Source organism: Pleurodeles waltl, chromosome 11 (genome assembly GCF_031143425.1).
Source record: "Pleurodeles waltl isolate 20211129_DDA chromosome 11, aPleWal1.hap1.20221129, whole genome shotgun sequence".
Lineage (NCBI taxonomy): Eukaryota > Metazoa > Chordata > Amphibia > Caudata > Salamandridae > Pleurodeles > Pleurodeles waltl.
The window spans coordinates 708,355,565-708,373,672 of NC_090450.1; the positions used below are offsets into that span (position 1 = coordinate 708,355,565).

Consider the following 18,108-nt stretch of genomic DNA (forward strand, 5'->3'; position numbering starts at 1 on the left):
AGCTGGAACGACGCTTGGCGGCGACATGGTCAAGTGAGGTCCTTGCGGAAATTAGGCGTGAGGTGTCCTCGTACGAGGAGGCCTCTCTAAGAGAGGTTTGTTTCCTTGGGAGACACGCACAGGCTCGTAGGTATGGGGAGGGCGAGAGAGCCGGGAGGACGCTAGCGGGATTACTGCGTAGACCCGGGGCCAGTAATTACGTTACTGAGGCGATAGACGCTGAGGGCGGCAGGGTGACCAGATCGAGTGGTGTGATGCAAGTATTTATAGAATATTTTACGCAGCTATATGCGTCCCCGGTGGATCTGAGGGAGGCAGATATGAAGGAGTATTTTGAGAACATTGCACTGGTGTGGTTTGAGGAGGCACACAGGATGTATCTGGATATGCCGTTTACAGTAGAGGAGGTGGCAGCGGCGATTCGAAGTTTACCCGGAGATAAGTCTCCAGGAGCCGATGGACTGACCCCCGCGTTTTATAAAGAATACGTGGATATCCTTGCTCCCTATCTGCTGGAGGTGTATGCGGAATCTCTGGCGGTTGGGTCACTCCCAGCCTCCCTTCGGGAGGCTTTAATAATAACAGTTCTGAAGCCCGGGAAGGACCCGACACGATGTGATTCGTATCGCCCACTTTCCATGATAAACATTGATAACAAAATTCTTGCAAAGATGATAGCGGCGCGATTACAGCCACTTCTCTCCAGATTGGTGCTTCCGGATCAATCAGGCTTTGTCCCTGGGAGGTCCACGTGCCATAATCTGCGCACTTTCTTCGCGGTGGCGGGCTCATTAGAGGCGGGCGATGTAGCTGCGGTGTTTCTTGATGCAGCCAAGGCCTTCGACTCCCTGGCCTGGGAGTATATGTTTGCGCTTTTGAGCTGAGTGGGACTCAGCGCGCGCTTTGTGAACTGGATCAGGACTGCTGTACACTCTGCCCACTGCCAGGTTGCGTCTTAACGGAAGTGTATCGGCTCCATTCCCGGTTTCGCGGGGTACGCGCCAGGGGTGCCCGCTGTCTCCGCTTCTTTTTGCGGCTGCAATGGAGCCGCTGGCAGTGGGATTGTGACAGAAATATAGCAGCAGTGGCTTACAGTTTCGGCAACGCCCTGTCTTGATATCTTTATATGCGGATGATATTGCGCTATACGTGCGAAACACAGGGCAGAATCTAGACATTTTACTAGATGAAATCGTGCGCTTTGGGAATTTTTCTGGGGTCACTATTAACTGGTCGAAGTCGATGATCCTGCCACTAACTTCCAGCATGGAGAGATTTGACTCTCGATACCCTTTGGTTTGGGCGGAGGGACAGGTGCGTTATTTGGGCATACACCTGTGTTGTGATGAGGATGCGTTACGTCTTGCTAATTATGGGGCAGCGCTGACATGGCTGGAGGAAAAGGTGGAGGTCTGGAGCACTTTGCCACTTTCGTTGACTGGACGCATTGCTATTGCCAAGATGGTGGTACTCCCTACATTTCTGTATTTGTTCGTGAATCTTCCCCTTCCGCTTGCTGGGGGCTATCTCTGGCGCCTGAGATCTGCGCTCATTCGATTGGCGTGGGCCATTTGAACAGGGAGGGCTGGCAGCCCCAGACCTGGAGTTATATTATCACTGTGCTCAGGAGCATTTTGCGTACTATTGGCTGAATCCGACCCGCTATATGCCACATCTGGTGCCTGAGAGTGACTCTGTCTGGCCTGACGGATTGGTGTGTGTGCTTGGAAGGCGGGTGCCATCCCGTTCTAGGGGAATCGACACAGTGGCCTGCGTGGCGAGAGCGTGGAGGGCACTGATGCAGCGGTCTGGGGTCTCTGTACCATTCGCCCCTTCGCTGCCTGTTATGGCAGTTGCTGATGCTCAGATGTTCCGGGATGGTGGGGTGCGTGGGTTTCTACGAGACGCTGGCCTGACGGTGCTGGGAGACTGGGTAGTGGACGGCCGTCTGTTGGATATTTCCGAGGCACTTTCGGGCTGTGATGGTACTGCGTTGCAGCGATTTTGCGCTCTCCGGGTCCGTGCTTTGCTGCAAGATCAATTTTTGGTGTGCCTGGTGCTCTCTTGGAGTTTCGTGCCCTGTAGGTACTTTGCGGCGCGAGGTCCCCTTCTAAGCTGATAACAAAGCTGTATAATTCTATGCAGGAGCAGGGGGGTGGCCTTGGGGTGTTCTCTAGGACTGCATGGGAGAGAGATGTGGGGGAGCCTATCCAGGAGGTAATGTGGCGCAGTTGTTGCGCTCACATGAAAGCATTGTCCCCGAATTATAGGCTGCGTCTGCTGCACTTTAAGTTTCTGCATCGACTATATTATACGCCCAAGAGACTACATTCCATGGGGTTGCTGGCGAATGCATGCTGCGCTCGCTGTGGGACTCAGGATGCAGGTTTTTTGCATCTGGCGTGGGAGTGTGCGGAAGTGTATAATTTTTGGGTGGAGGTATGGCGGTCGATTGCTGAAATGATAGAGTTGGAGCTGCCTCTCTCCCCTAAGATAGCGCTGTTGGGATATATGGATGAGATTCAGGGCCCGCATAGACGTCTAGTAGGCCTCCTCATGTTGCTGGCTAAGCGCAGGGTTGCTATGTGTTGGGGTCGGGGGAGAGCTCCTCGTAGGTCCGAATGGCTACGAGATGCGGCTTTTTGCCATCATCAGCTGTCGGTATTTTGGGAACTTATGCCGGGGGGTCCCGTCCTAAGGATATTTGGGCCCCTCTGAATGAATACCTGGCGGCCCGGACGGAGTGTGCTGCGTGATTGGTGGCTCCCATCTGCGAGGTTCATCCCCCTACGGATCATGTGTGTTACCATGTTGTAAGATAAGCCTGTGCGATGTGACTGCGTGCTCCACCTGCTTTTTTAGTGGTTTTAGTAATTTGTTCTTCCTGCAGTTCTTCCTGCTCGACGATGTTAGGTTATGACCATTGGCGTGTATGTTTTTCTCCTACATCGGGCGGTGGATTTCTTCGCTCCTCCGGTGTGGAGGTTTTTTTGTGAATGGATCCCTCGATATTGAAGCATATAGGGAGAGACTTTAGCAGAGAGCTTCTTGTGACATGGGATACCGTTGTAGCTGTATGGTTTGTAATGTTCCTCTTCTATCCCTGATTTTTCTCATCGAGAGACCTGTTGTATTAATGTATGTTTTTTTTTGGTTTGTGTTCAAAATTGAATTTAAAAAATATATATATTTGGCTCCCCTCAACCCCCAGAAAATCCAGATGGTCAGGGTACACCCTCCCCTACCTGTCATACCTTTTTAAAAAAAAAGAAATCAGCACAAGGGGACTGAGTTCCAGTGTTCTGTAGTGGTGGCATTCATTTTTATGTTGTGACTAGGCAATCAGAGTAAAAGCTCCTGCTGGACTCGCAGGAGCTTCTCACTCCCTCTGGAGCTAAGTGGCTGATGGAGGAAAAAAAAGCCTCCTCTGTCAATCATATCTCTCCACTATTGGATGTTGTGTGTCTGTGGAACTCCTGCAAGAGACCTGTGAACCCGACTGTCCATATAATACATACATTTCTCAAAAACTACTCAACACATTACACCAATTCATAAAAACACACAGTTTCTAGGTAAAGAACTAGTTTCCGCCAAATTTGGTGTAATTCCTTGCAGCCATTTAGTCTGTAGCCTGTTTGATGAATCTTCACAAACCTTTCCCTAAAAAAGTTCATCCACCTCGGCTCCTTCCTGCAAAGTTTCATGGTAATCCATTATGTGTGGGGCAAGTAAAATGGTGGGTGTCCCCAAAAACTTTTTTTCCACATGCAATTTCCTAGGAATGTTTGAACAGAGATACAGAGAAAATGACCAATAAAAACAGAACTACACCAAATTTGGCAGAAAGCAAGATCTTTATCCAGAAAGAGTGCTTTTATGATTTGGTGTAAATCTGTTCCACCGTATTAAAGAAATGAAGGTTAAAAAAAATAGAGATATCTGGCGGGTTAGTCTCGCAAGACCGCAAAATGAAAATATAACAAATTGATTGGTTGTGAGGACTTTTCTTCCAGTCGGCCACTGTATTGCAGGACTAAACAAATTCACAGGCTGGCTGCAATATGAAAGAAAATGTTGCATCCAGTGTTACACGGCAAAGGGACTGGAAAAAAAATGTAAAGGGCGGGGGGGGACGGGTACTCTAACTCTTGGCCTTGGTGGGTGGGTCTGAGAGGGACTTCCAGAGGCCCAAAAATGATCTATTTTCTTTTCTGGAAAGGCGGGCCTTCAGTACTCTTGGGTGAGTATTTGACAACTACTGCATGTGTTCCCAGGGACCCAGTGCAGCCATCTATGCGGTGCCATGGGCCTCCGACAGGAGGCAGTGCAGACCCCTTTGCTCCTGCAGGAGTCCTGCAAAGTGGAATGTGGAACCAGGTGAGGAAGGGGTTTCGTCCGTTTGACCTTTCATGATGTGTTGGCCACCAATAGGGTTTGGATGCAAGCCCTGTGGACAACCCCACTTCGCACATACCCAATGGCCGTGTGTGGCAGGGGTTTGACCACAGACATATCATAATAAGAATCTACTTTACCTTAAAAAACACAGAAATATACAGAACAAGTGAAGGGCTAAAGTGGTGTTATATGTAGCTCTTCAAATAAAAAAAAAAGTTTTAAAATGAAAAAACACTGAAATTCACCAGTTATTCATAAGTTATGCATAAATTACCTAAGTATAATTTGCACAGCTATGATGCAAAGCTTATGACCTCACATATCACATCACTGATAAAATCTAAAATGGGGTGTAAGTTATACTTAGGTTACTTACATCATGACCTTTTGGGTCCATAGTTTTCATTCAAGCTGGATGTTAGGAATCACATAAAATAAGTGACACTTTTTTTAGATTCTGCGAGTATTAAACATAAATGCACCGTATTGCATCACCTGCAAGCTATTGGTTTAGTGGAAAGAGTTAACTACATTATAAAGGAATGCCTATAATGCGTGGTTTTGTGACCTTGTGAAGTAGAAGGGACCTTGATCCTGTGGCCTTGTCTGGCAGAAGAGCCCTTGGTTCTGTGACCTTGTGAAGTAGAAGGGTCCTTGATCCTGTGCCCTTGTCTGGCAGAAGAGCCCTTGGTTCTGTGCCCCTGTCTAGAAGAAGAGCACTTGGTTCTGTGACCTTGTCTAACAGAAGAGCCCTTGGTTCTGTGACCTTGTCAGGTAGAAGGGCCCTCGATTCTGTGCCCTTGTCTGGCAGAACAGCCCTTGGCTCTGTGCCCTTGTCTTGCAGAAGAGCCCTTAGTTCTGTGCACTCGTCTGGCAGAAGAGCCCTTGGTTCTGTGCCCTTGTCTGGCAGAAGGCCCCTTGATACTATGCTCAGGTCTGGCAGAAGAGCTTTAGCTTTTGTTCCCTCACCCGGTGGAAGAGCCCTTGTTTCCAGTCCAGTGTAATCCACCCACCGAAAGGGGTCAGAGGAAGTCACAAGCCAGTAATGTTTCAAATGTAAGGGTCCCTCAGGACTCTGCACACGGCCATCTTACCTTTACTTCTGTTCGATGCATTCCATAACCCTTCATGGTGATTTCACTGTAGGTAAAAACAAAAACACAAGAGTAGGATGTTACTGTGGACCCATGAAGAGTTCTCCTGTGATCTAAACTGTAAAGCCTATGAAAAATAGTTTATCATACCTAGTTGTGTGGGACTATCATGCTCTGTGTGCTAAAACACATGGGCCCTCATTCTGACCTTGGCGGGCGGCGGAGGCCGCCCGCCAAAGTCCCGCCGTCAGGTTACCGTTCCGCGGTCGAAAGACCGCGGCGGTAATTCTGACTTTCCCGCTGGGCTGGCGGGCGGTCGCCTTCAGACCGCCCGCCAGCCCAGCGGGAAAGAGGCTTCCACGATGAAGCCGGCTCGGAATCGAGCCGGCGGAGTGGAAGCTGTGCGACGGGTGCAGTTGCACCCGTCGCGTATTTCACTGTCTGCGCAGCAGACAGTGAAATACATGTAGGGGCCCTCTTACGGGGGCCCCTGCAATGCCCATGCCAGTGGCATGGGCACTGCAGGGGCCCCCAGGGGCCCCGCGACCCCCCCTATCGCCATCCGGATCCCGGCGGTCGGACCGCCGGGATCTGGATGGCGGGAGGGGGGGTCGGAATCCCCGCGGCGGTGCAGCAAGCTGCGCCGCCGTGGAGGATTCAATGGGGCGGCGGTACACTGGCGGGAGCCCGCCAGTGGTGCCGGTCCGACCGCGGCTTTACCGCCGCGGTCGGAATCCCCATTGGAGCACCGCCGGCCTGTCGGCGGTGCTCCCGCGGTCCTCCGCCCTGGCGGTCTTTGACCGCCAGGGTCAGAATGAGGGCCATGGTTTTGAACCTAACCCACTTACCAATATTAAGATGCAATCTCCACACAAGTGTAGAAAATAGGTAGATTTATTTAATATAAGTCCAGGTTATGTTGCTTGAGGGAATCTAGAACTCTGGTCTGAGAGCTGGAAGTAGTTACCAATGGAGGAGTCGAAGGCCTAGTGGCATGTTGTGTGTGGGGCAAACCTTAGCCCAAGAAGGCTGCTTTGATGCGTTCAGTGAATGGGCTGTCTGGTGTCCACATTTTCAAGGGTCTGTATCTCATGATTATTAGTTAAATAATATGGTACCATTATATTCATAATTATTTCAGGTCCTCTTTTTTGGCTTATGTTGGGAATCTAGAGCAAGCTTACCATTGTGCTATATGTTTTCATCGCAGTGCAGTATAAACAAGACAAACTGAAGGAACTCCTCAATGAAATACCCATTGTGTTGTGAATAGCAAGGATGCAATATACACTGTAGGCTGATTAAAAAATCAAATAGCAGTTCTGCATTGTTAGAGCACCTGGAAAGGCTCTGAGATCAGGTCCTTTAACCCTGTCCAAACGAGGCTTAGATTCCTTTTGTCAAACGAAATACTAATTTCTTTGCTTTTAAAATTATAGTTGCTCCAGAGTGTTTAATACCATGTACTTGGATTGTGATAGTACAGGCTAACAAAAACAAACTAAATTAATCATCAGAAACTTCAACTTGTCACTCCCTCCGTTGTTCTGCTCATGATATCCTTACATTGTAAAAGCTATGGCGGAAAACACCCACCAATTGCAAAGGAGTCCCGAAGGAAGAAAGCAGATTCCACTGGGGTCTTCCTCACACCTGGGAACGTGGAGAATTCAATCAGCATTTTTTGACTTATTAGAACATTGGAATGCTGTGAGGTCCACTGAAGACAATGAAGTGGCACGGGGCTTATACAACATCCATTTTAGGACATCCTGATTCCTCACTCTTCATCTCTACTTCTCATCCCTACTTCACATCCATCATACATCATCACTAGTTCTCATCCATCATCCCTGCTTTTCTTCCATCATGCCTTCTTCTCATCCATCATCCCTACTTCTCATCTATCATCCATCATCCCTACTTCTCATCCATCATCCCTGCTTCTCTTCCATCATCCCTGCTTCTCATCCCTACTTCTCATCCATCATTCATCTCTACTTCTCATTTATCATCACTACTTCTCTTCCATCATCCCTACTTCTCATCCCTGCGTCTCATCCCTGCTTCTTATCCATCATCCTTATTTCTTGTCCATCATCCCTACTTCTCATCCATAGCTCTACTTCTCATCCATCATCCCTACTTCTCATCCATCATACATCATTCCTACTTCTCATCCCTCATCCCAGCTTCTCATACCTATTATTCATCCATCATCCCTACACATCATCCATCATCAGAGTTGTGAGCAAGGCCTGCATTCTAGTTCACTGAAAAACAGCCTTCTCATTGCATGTGCTGGGTGAAGAAGGAGGAGAGGAAATGCAACTAAGTGTTTTTTCTGTTTGCACAGGTCTCTGCAGAAAGCTCTGCTGGTTTGGGAAATACAAGGAGCCTGCAGCCATAAATCAGCTCTTGGCGAAAGGGTCATACAGTTCATCTACAGTTCAACCAAAAACCTTTCTGGTTTCAGTTTCATATGTAGAAAGAAAAAGTTTAAAATCAGCTCTGGTGACAGTGCAATCCAATTCATCCAAACATTTTGTGGTTTAATTTGTGTTTGTAAGAAATATAATGTTTAAATCTGAGACTGCTTTTATCTCTGAGAGCAGTTTTTTTCCTTCCTAAAACCAGAAAGATATTGGTTGAACTGTAGATGAACTGTACAACCCTTTCTCCAAGAGCTTATTTATGGCTTGAGCTGAGAGCTCCTTGTATTTCCCAAACCAGCAGAGCTTTCTGCAGAAGCCTGTGTAAACAGAAAAACACTTACTTAAATAAAATGTAGTACAACCTTGAATTCACTGGAAACAAAGGCACAGTTGCATTTCCTCTCCTCCATCTTCACCCAGCACATGCAATGTGAAGGCTGTTTTTCAGTGAAATAAAATGCAGGCCTCTCTCACAACTCTGATTGTCTGTTGCCAACAAATCAGTGTGAAGGTGTGTTTCACAAAACTAAAAATGTGTTGGTATGACTGAGGGATGCTGAATGAAGAGTAGGGATGATGGATGAGGAGTAGGGATGATGAATGAGGTATGAGGAGTATGAATGATGGAAGATGGATGAGAAGTATGGATGAGAAGCAAGGATGAGGGGGGAAACATCACTTACAACGCGGTAAATGCAACGAGATGCATTTACCGCAATGTCTTTACCACGCATATGTGTTTACCACGCATGCCTTTACCACGAATATACCTTTACCATGCATGCCTTTAAATCGAATTCGTTGTAAAGGCAAGAATGGTAAAGGTGTATACGTGGAAAGGTTTTAAAGATAAGTACAGGTAAGTATTAAGTGGGTTGAGTGATATAGTGTTTAGGGTGGGTAACAGCTATTGGTGGTAAATGCATTTTTAAGTTTTAGGGTGGGTATGGGATTTGGGGTGGTGAGGGCATATTTAGGTTTCAGGTTTGGTATGTTTTTTTGGGTGGTAAGGGCATTTTTAGGTTTTAGGGTGGGCATGTGTTTTGGGGTGGTAAGGGCATTTTTAGGTTTTATGGTGGATATAGATTTTGGGGTGGTAAAGGCATTTTTTGTATTTTAGGGTGGGTATAGGTTTTGGGGTGGTAAGGGCATTTTTAGGTTTTAGTGTGGGTATGGGTTTTGGGGTGGTAAGGGTATTTTTAGGTTTTACGGTGGGTATGGGTTTTGGGATGGTAAGGGCATTTTTAGGTTCTGGGGGTTCGTTTTGGGGTGGTAAGGGTATTTTTAGATTTTAGGGTGGGTGTGGGTTTTAAGGTAGTAAGGGCATTTTTAGGTTTTAGAGTGGGTATGGGTTTTGGGGTGGTAAGGAATTTTTTTGTATTTTAGGGTGAATATGGGTTTTTGGGTGATAAGGACGTTTTTAGGTTTTAGGGTGGGAATGGGATTTGAGGTGGTAAGGGGTGTTTAGGTTATAGGGTGGGTATGGGATTTGGGGGTGTTAAGAGCATTTTTAGGGATTAGGGTGGGTATGGGTTTTGGGGTGGTAAGGGCATTTTTGTATTTTAGGATGGGTATGGGTTTTTGGGTGGTAAGGGCTTTTTTAGATTTTAGGGTGGGTATGGTATTTTGGGTGGTAAGGGGTGTTTAGGTTTTAGGGTGGGTATGGGTTTTGGGATGGTAAGGGCCTTTTTTTGGGTTTTAGGGTGGGTGTGGGTTTTCGGGTGGTAAGGGTATTTTTAGATTTAGGGTGGGTATGGGTTTTTGGGTGGTAAGGACATTTTTAGCTTTTTTTCGGTGGGTAAGGGATTTGGGGTGGTAAGGGGTGTTTAGGATTTAGGTGGGTATGGGATTTGGGGTGATAAGGGGTGTTTAGATTTTAGGGTGGGTATGGGTTTTGGGGTGGTAAGGTAATTTTTAGGGTTTAGGGTAGGTAGGGTTTTTGGGTGGAAAGGTGTGTTTGTGTGTGTGTATGTATGTATATGTATATATATGTATATATATCCTCAAACAAACCTGTCTGAAAGTTGCTGGGCGGCGCACTCTACTGCCGGTGCCAGTGACAGAGAGGACCAGTCTCGAAGAATACAAATCACCAGAAGTATTCACTGCACTCCATGAGGTTTCAATAGTGCATATTTATTCCAAAATAACAACCACCAACGCGTTTCAACTCCCTAAGGAGTCTTGTTTACAGTGAATGAGTCCCTTTTCCCTTTTGCTATTTATACCCCATAGTGCTACCTCATACACAATGCATTATGGATAGTGTGGTTTCCAGTTAAAAATCAATTCTATATTTTTCTAAATTTCAATTAGAAAATAAAAATAAATAAAAATACTAATAAAAAAGATTCCATTCTCAATGTATAATACTTTTTACGTGTGTTCTCTTGTGTTGTGCTATTTCATTCTAATTCGTAATTTCATGCTATTTACATCTGCTACTGATTAATTACTTCATTATAGTTATTAAAGCTGTACATATGTGACATTATTTACCCTTTAACATCTATTTCATTTTTCTTATATGTATTTAAAGAAATAATGTCCCTCTAATATTTCAGCATTTTCTTAATCAAACATTCCTATATGTCCACAATGATCCTGAGAGATTTATTGATTTCATTCATTATTGTGTTTTTAACAATCTTTTTCTTTTTCACTTATTTGATTCTATTCTATTAATTCTGCATAAACATCAATGAATATCAGTTCTCTCGAACTTAATAGCTATCATGGAGCAGGTACCAGATAAAGTGAAAGGATGCCAGTATAAGTCATAAATACCACTAATCGAGTATACTAAATTCTGTTTACAACCACTGATATCTTCTTATTCTGATATACATTTTTATGTGTTAACTGCATTTTATTACTTTCCTCCCTTTCTTGCAATATATCCAGGGCAACTGGAATTATGTTATATTGCGGCAGCGCGTTTTCAGCTTAACTATTGATTTGCCACATAATTCAACATCTAAGGCATAATCTGCAGATTTTAACAAAAACTTTGTTTCAAACTCAGACTCAAACAGCTCAAACATTAAGGAAAACGCAGCATGTTGCTGTGCAGTGCAATGACCTTTGCAAAGGTTGACTGGTCGCCTTACTGTTGCTTATTGCTGTATGTTGTGTTTGTTAAACTGGTACTAATGATGTACTAATGATGAGAACCCTTTGGCCATTCAGTGTTAAGCTGTGCATAAATGACAAAATATGGAAAAAGCACTTTCACAAACTGCGCTGCAACAATCCACAACCCTGCCTCATAATTTGGTCTTCCCTTGCACCATAATTCCAGTGGCCCTACTTAATCCCTCTTACTTTTCTAGAACCAGAGTCTAGCAGGCAGACAGTCAGATTTGCCATGTTTAATACTGGAGCTATTAACCTGGATACCCCACTCGGTCTCTTTCAGTCATCCGACAAGTCCGAAAATCGTTGTGCTCAAAGAAAACCTGCCTGCTTTCTTAAGTGAATGAGGTACAAAAAATAAGATATTTCATGTTAATATGGAGGTGGGAAAATGCAATGGCGCAGGAGTAAAACTTACCACCCTCCTCCCCTTACCGGAGACCTACACAACATGGGCAGACCCGAGACAAGCCTAGGGCGGTGCACATCCAGCTTCAGTTCCTACGCGCCAGTATATATGCACTGTTTCTTTTCTATACATGTTTTTGCCATGTAATATCACATTAAAATTACATAAAAAATCATCTTAAGTCCCAAATACACTCACCTTGACTTGCGTGGAGAGGGAGATACTAGGTAAGCTGAGACTATGATTGCAAGCAGCGTCCGTGGTGCTCACCTCTGATGCCATACGCCACCTCCCTCCTTTTATATGAATCGGAGACTCTCGCGCGAGAGATGGGCTCGTTCCAAGAGACGGATTTTCCAGGTGATTTGGGAGGTGCCAGTGCCATTAAACTGGCATTTAAACATGACGAGTAATATGTTTGAAAACCGAGATAACCTCTGGGTGGGGCTTCTTTGACTATAGGTGTGGAGCAATTCGTGAACAGCTTTTGTAGGAAGCAATTTCGTCACTGAAATGTTGTTTTCATTCCAACGATTGTACAGCACTTCCGCCCCCTTATTCTCCCCTACAAGTGTTTCTGTCTGTATTGAATATACAGGCAGAGTTAACCACATGTCAAACTTGATAGGCAAGTATTTCTGCCCCAGGCCTGCCTTGACGTGTGGAGAGATGATGCACTATTCAATGGCAGCAGTTTTTATATCCCGTTCTATCGGTACCAGTACCAGAAAATGAGGAGATGGCATTCCGATCGGAGCAGTAACTGAACTTAACTTCTGTTCCCCATACACCATGGCAGGGAGGCACCTGCTCGCCACCAGAGCCCCTCAACAGTCATTTCCACTCAGCACTGTCAGAGTTTAACCAGCCCTCCTGACCAGGCATCACAAACACACACCGTAATGCATGGAAAATAACCAGGCTACAAAGTCAGTTAAATATGGTAGAAGGTGCAGAATACTGCACCAAAAGAGCGAAGATCTTGAAGTTTCAGCCATTTGTACCTTTCCTTCACCCTCCGTCCTCTGGTTGACTTCTCATAATATATGCAGCATCTGAATCGTCAGTGGGGGAGACAGAGGAGAACATTGTACCCGTACGTTTAATCATTACTTGGCCTACAGAGCTTGACACTGAGATTCATATTCGTCTAAAGTTGGTTGGCTCCCAACACCTTCACGCTAAGCCTGGCTCGGTAGGGTCTACCCCATGCATTGTATCGCATGCCAGAAATAGGGCATCCATTAGAGCAACCTAACTACTAAATTGCTAGGTAAGCATAGCTACGTCTAATGGATTACTGCAATAGTTATAAGGGTTAGGTGATCGATGAGGGTTAAAAATACTGGTAACATTCTTAATATTAAGATATAGTGGTAGGCAATGCATTGGATCAAATATTATTATAGATTGTTATTTACAACCTCGATATACTATGGTCAACCCCACCACCAGATCCTCCACAAAGGCAATTGTCCTCCCTCTCTCTCACCTTCTCCCTTTCCCTCTGCCTCTTCCTTTATTGCTTAATCTTTCCAATTTGAATTTAAGAGACATTTCCATTCGTTTTACTTTATGAACTACAAGAATCACTGCATACTTCACCACTATTTATTATACCCAAAAGCCTATACTTTTCCCTCGTCATCCATACACACTTGAGCCTTAATTACGAATGGCCCAAAAAACTCCTCTTATTTTCTCGCCCTGCAATTACTATTACTGGAATTCCGTATAAGTGGTGGAGGGAAATAGCACGAGTTGCACGTTTTTCGGGGACTACCATGCATGAATCATACTTACTGTGTTTATTTCTGTATTCTGTTCCCCAGTGTTCCATCCAGAGTTGTTGCCCGCTTGCAGCAGGTGAAATCTTTGGATGGAATGCAGCTCACCAGCGGTGCTCACATGTACTTATAATTCCAATGGACTGGGTAACTGCAGTTACAGGAACCGCAGGCATGAACGTGAGGACCTTAGGGTAAAGGTCTGAAATTTTTTCTGATATGTGTTTTTCCAGTTGGCACAAAACCTGCAAAGTCTTAAAATTCTAAAGGTCTACTTTTATAACACAGATGGGGCCTTAACAGCAAGAAAGTCCTTTCTAAGGCTCATCCCACCCTTAGAAACGCGTCAACTCTTAAAAATAGCCCGTGGTCTGGATCTCAAAACTGTGCTAGCCACCAAGCATGATGCCACTTTTCCTTATTGCTTCTGTTTTATATTCTATAGTCTATATTCCAAGTGTTAGAATATTACAAGGTGAACCGAAAACACCTCTAACCACACCTCCTTCTGGAGTACTCAACATACCACTGTCAGTGTATTGTATCTCACTGATTGACTCTCTATGGCATCACTGATAAACCTCCCCTTTTCCTAAGTGTGAGAAGGTAAATCAAAGGGAACCTGGAAGGAAGGTTGAATATCAAGTTACTTCTTGATAAGCGCCACATCCACCTGTGATTGGTCCTTCAGATACAGACTGTAATCTGATGGATCACAGAAAAGCTTTTCCAAATAGCATTTAAACATTCTAGATTGTCAAATTTCCCTTTACCACATCAATTAGTACTTTAATTGGTTCCACCTGGGAGATTTGAAGCTGGCACAAAACCCCAGTTCAGAACAACAGATTGTACTGAAAAAAGTCCTAGAGGTCAGCCCTGTAACCCAAGCGAACAAGACTGATGTGATGTCATGTTTTAGAGAAGTCCCTAAAGCCTTTAATGAGAAATGAGATTGATTAAAGGGCTATGCTTACTAAATCAGATTTAAAAGTGATGCAATCAAAGAGGTGCAAAATGAGGAATAAGTGACAGTTTATATCTTTGGCACTGAAGTGCTTAGTGTCTCAGCAGCCATCTCATCCAACTCACATCAGTGCGAAAAAGTAAATAAAAAATTGGAAGGAAAGATCAATAGCATGTCTACTCAGCACTCCATGAACCTGCAACTTGGTACTTCAGTTATTCAGCCTGATGGATCACATCCTAGATTGTCAAACCTTCCGTCTGTCCCTTAAATACCATACATTCTATAAAACCACAAAGGCAATTGGTATTTCAATCCGATGTGTGATTTTGGGGCTCATGTTCTTTGTTTTGGTTGTAGTTGCCTTTAAAGACATCTAGCCGCATGTGCATGTTCTCTACAACCAATTTAATTCAACAGAAGTTTCATACAGTTAGTCAACAGTTGAGTTCAACAACATATATCTAATGTTTCCTCACATGTTGAATTGGAACTTCCCAACCTCGAAAACATTTTCAGGAGTGAGAGAGAAGGTGAAGGGTCCGGGCCATTGAGAAGAGCTTGGACTTATATTGAGCACTGCCTAATAGCCACTCCAACCCTTCCACAAAAGAAAAACAAGGTTTCTGAGAATGCCACCAATGTCCTGGAGAGGTCGTTCGTTGGTTGACCATTTAAGAACAGACACTGCTGTGTGGCACAATGTGGTACTGTTTAAGTTGGCAAGGCTGTGAATACATAACACCAATTGGCAACTTTTAGTTGTCTCCACTCCAGTTTAACTGCAAACCTTCTTGGTGTGATTTACAGTGCAAGATCAGCATGGCATGCAAGCATGCAGTGCACAAAGAGACGTTATGCAGTGTCACATGCACATGTGTGTGATTGCTCCCTCAATGGATTTGATGTGGCCACGACGCAGTGTGTGCCATGATTCTTGATGGTCCCCAACCATAGATGTAAGGATGGTGTGGCAACAGGTTGAGACATACATTTCCCTTTGTCCGCCGCTTGGGACATCCAATGCAATTTTTGTCAGTGCACATGAGCAACAAACCAGGTTTCACAGCATCTTCTATATACCACTAAGCTGGGAGGAGGAATGAACAGCCACTACACACACAGACATGTAAAGATGGCATTGACATTAACTCTAAGCTAATTTTTCACATTCGGAATGCTTCACAAGTACAAAGCAAGCATTGGCCACTGAAGCATGTATCCTCGCTCCCAGTATTGTTCCTATGTGAACCTGACCAAAGCACAAGGTGTGCACAACACCAAAGCTAATCTACTTCCACACAGGCATAGAAGAGATTCACAATATAGGTAGAGCTCACATTTTCTCCACTTGAATACTAGCCCATTCCTCAAGGGCATAGCTTGGTCAGTAAAATTGGGGTGGTGTGAACTTCAGATTTTATTAAAAGACAGGAGGCTCATATTATGCCAAAACTTTTCTTACTTTATTAAATAGCAGCCAAGAACGACGTATCCCAGAAACCCTTGGAAAGAAACTACAGAACTACATCACAATGGGGCTAACCAATCACACAACGAGCCCCCTCATAACAATCTTGACTGAGAGCACCAAGTCCTCTTTTCTTGCAGCTCGCAGTCAAGATAAGTACTTTGCTCGCCGTTCTCTATACATTTTATTCTGTTTATTGTTTAACTTCATTGTGTGTATATATCATATCTGTGAGTTATTTGTGCTCTGTTATCGCGCTTTGTTCTGTTTTATGCGCGTTCTGGTGCGTCCTCCCTTCTCATGCGTTGGCTTGCGTGCGTGCGGCTGTATTCGAGCGTTCGTTAACGTTCGTTTTCATGCTTCTGAGGTATTCCTACCTCGCGTCGTTCCTCGCTCCCGTTTCCCTTCAGGAGCGCCTCAGAGCGGAACGGTTTTGCTTGCCGTCTTCATTATTTTCACCGCTTTGATCGTTGAGGGCTTTCCGGTCTGCACTTTGTTCCCTGGGTTCCGCCCATACCACATCCCCAGCCAGCCCCTTTTCAGTTAGACACTCCTCTCCCTTGTTCAAGCTATTTTTAACCGCTCAGGTTCTGGGTTTTTTGCTCGTTGGACAGGGCTTCCCTGTCTTTTATTATTCCAATTTATATTTCAAAATTTTAATTCCAAATATTTTCATCTTACACTGCAATTATGTCTGAGGATGATCAGACTCAGTCCATAAGGGACAATTTAAAATCCTTTATCAAGGATTCGGTCCAACATGCTGTCTCTCTATCTGTGTTGGATATCTCTAAGAACTTAGAAGCCTCTATATCCAAAATGCTTCAGAACTCCAAGGTTAACCCTCCTTTGAGAGGAAGGAAACGTGCGGCAACCCCCCATGTGCCTTCCAAAGGCATTTCCGCCAAATTTGGGCCTCCAACCCGAGAGGCAAATTCTTCAGGGCTCCCTTCCTCCCCCCTTAACATCTTACATTTAAAGGACACAGACAGTGATGGGGACGATGTCTTGCAAGACGCTATCAATGACAATATATATGATGATGGGCCTTCGGAGAAAAGGAGTAAAATTTCTCCTTATGTGAGTTCCCCTCATTTAGTGTCCGATGATCTGGTGGATCCTGATGATGACCACATGTTTGACCCTACGTCAATTCACCATCCTAATTCGTCAGAATGGTTTCCTTCCGACCATGTTTCGGACTATGTTTCCTTTTACCTCAGACATGCACTAGATAAGACATATAGAAACAAATTGAAGTCTGAATGTCCCAGGCCTTCCCTTTAAGGTGGCTGATACCCCCGCCATCGACCCAAAGATGCTGCTGTTTTTTACTAAATTTGGGAAGGATCCCAAAAAAGTGGTTGATCATGCCTGGTCGAACTGCCAGGACAGACTTCTGGACCTAGTTGGGCCTCTGACTAGGATTTTTGATCTTGCTGAGGAAGCAAAAATGGAGGGCATTCATGTGGACCCGCAGATGCTTTCAAACTGGGCTCAACAAGTGATATGTATGTTAGGCAATGTCAATGCTTATATTTCGCAGGAACGACGCAAAAGCCCTTTGCTCAGGATTGACCCAAACTCAGCTCATTAGCCTCCAAGGAGGAAGGTCTCAATGCAGATGGCCTCCTCTTTGGTGATTCCTTTATCAAGGAAATGAACAAATATGTCTCTATATTTAACTCATTGGACAAAGCCCATTCGTCTATGAAAAGGATTTTTTTCCCAACAGGTTTTTGGAAGGGCCGGCAAAGGAAGAGGTCGATTTGCCGGCAGTTATTCAGCAAGAGGGCAATCCCTCGGCAGAGGCTCTTACACCCAAGGCAATCAACTTGACGTCTATCAGGGGTACAAACCCCAGTTCTAACCCCACCGGTTCCGCGGAGGCCGCAACAGGGGATACAGATCCAAAGGAGACCAACTTGCAGGTAAGAACTTCTAGTTCTGGCCTTCCTCCAGTAGGAGGCAAACTGGGCTTATGTTGAAATGCTTGGCTTTCTATAACCTCAGATCCTTGGGTGATCCAAACGGTTCAAGGCTACTGCATAGAGTTATACCAAGTACCTCGTCAGTCCTATCGGCCTTGTCCTCTCCTTTTTTCTCGAGACCAATCTTGTCTGGTTCACAACAAAGTACAATCCTTACTGACAAAGCAGGCTATCGAAGAAGTTGTTTACGAACCCTCCGGATTCCTCAGTACAATCTTTCTAGTTCAAAAGAAGATCAAGAAACATCGACCTGTTATAAATCGAAAAGAGTTCAACAATTTCATGGTATACCATCATTTCAAGATGGAAACTATCCTCCATCTCAGAGATCTCCTCCTTCACAACGATTGGTTGGTTTGTATAGATCTTCAGGACGCCTATTTTTCAGTGCCTGCCCATCCCTCCTTCAGGAAGTTTC

The 18,108-nt window shown here is 44.8% G+C and overlaps 1 protein-coding gene across 2 annotated transcripts in view; it reads right to left on the bottom strand.

Moving 5' to 3' along the window:
• Positions 1-11,918, bottom strand: part of LOC138266025 (uncharacterized) — a 341,072-nt gene extending 329,154 nt beyond the window's left edge. Inside the window, exons 1-2 of one of the 2 annotated variants that reach the window (XM_069214333.1) lie at positions 11,673-11,905; positions 5,496-5,541 (exon numbers count right to left, since the gene is read on the bottom strand). In XM_069214333.1, the coding sequence (XP_069070434.1) occupies positions 5,496-5,531 (36 nt within the window). In that variant the 5' untranslated portion in view covers positions 5,532-5,541; positions 11,673-11,905. Of the gene's footprint in view, positions 1-5,495; positions 5,542-11,672 lie in introns of both variants that reach the window. The other variant, XM_069214334.1, reaches the window with a different exon arrangement.
• Positions 11,919-18,108: the final 6,190 nt, after the last annotated feature.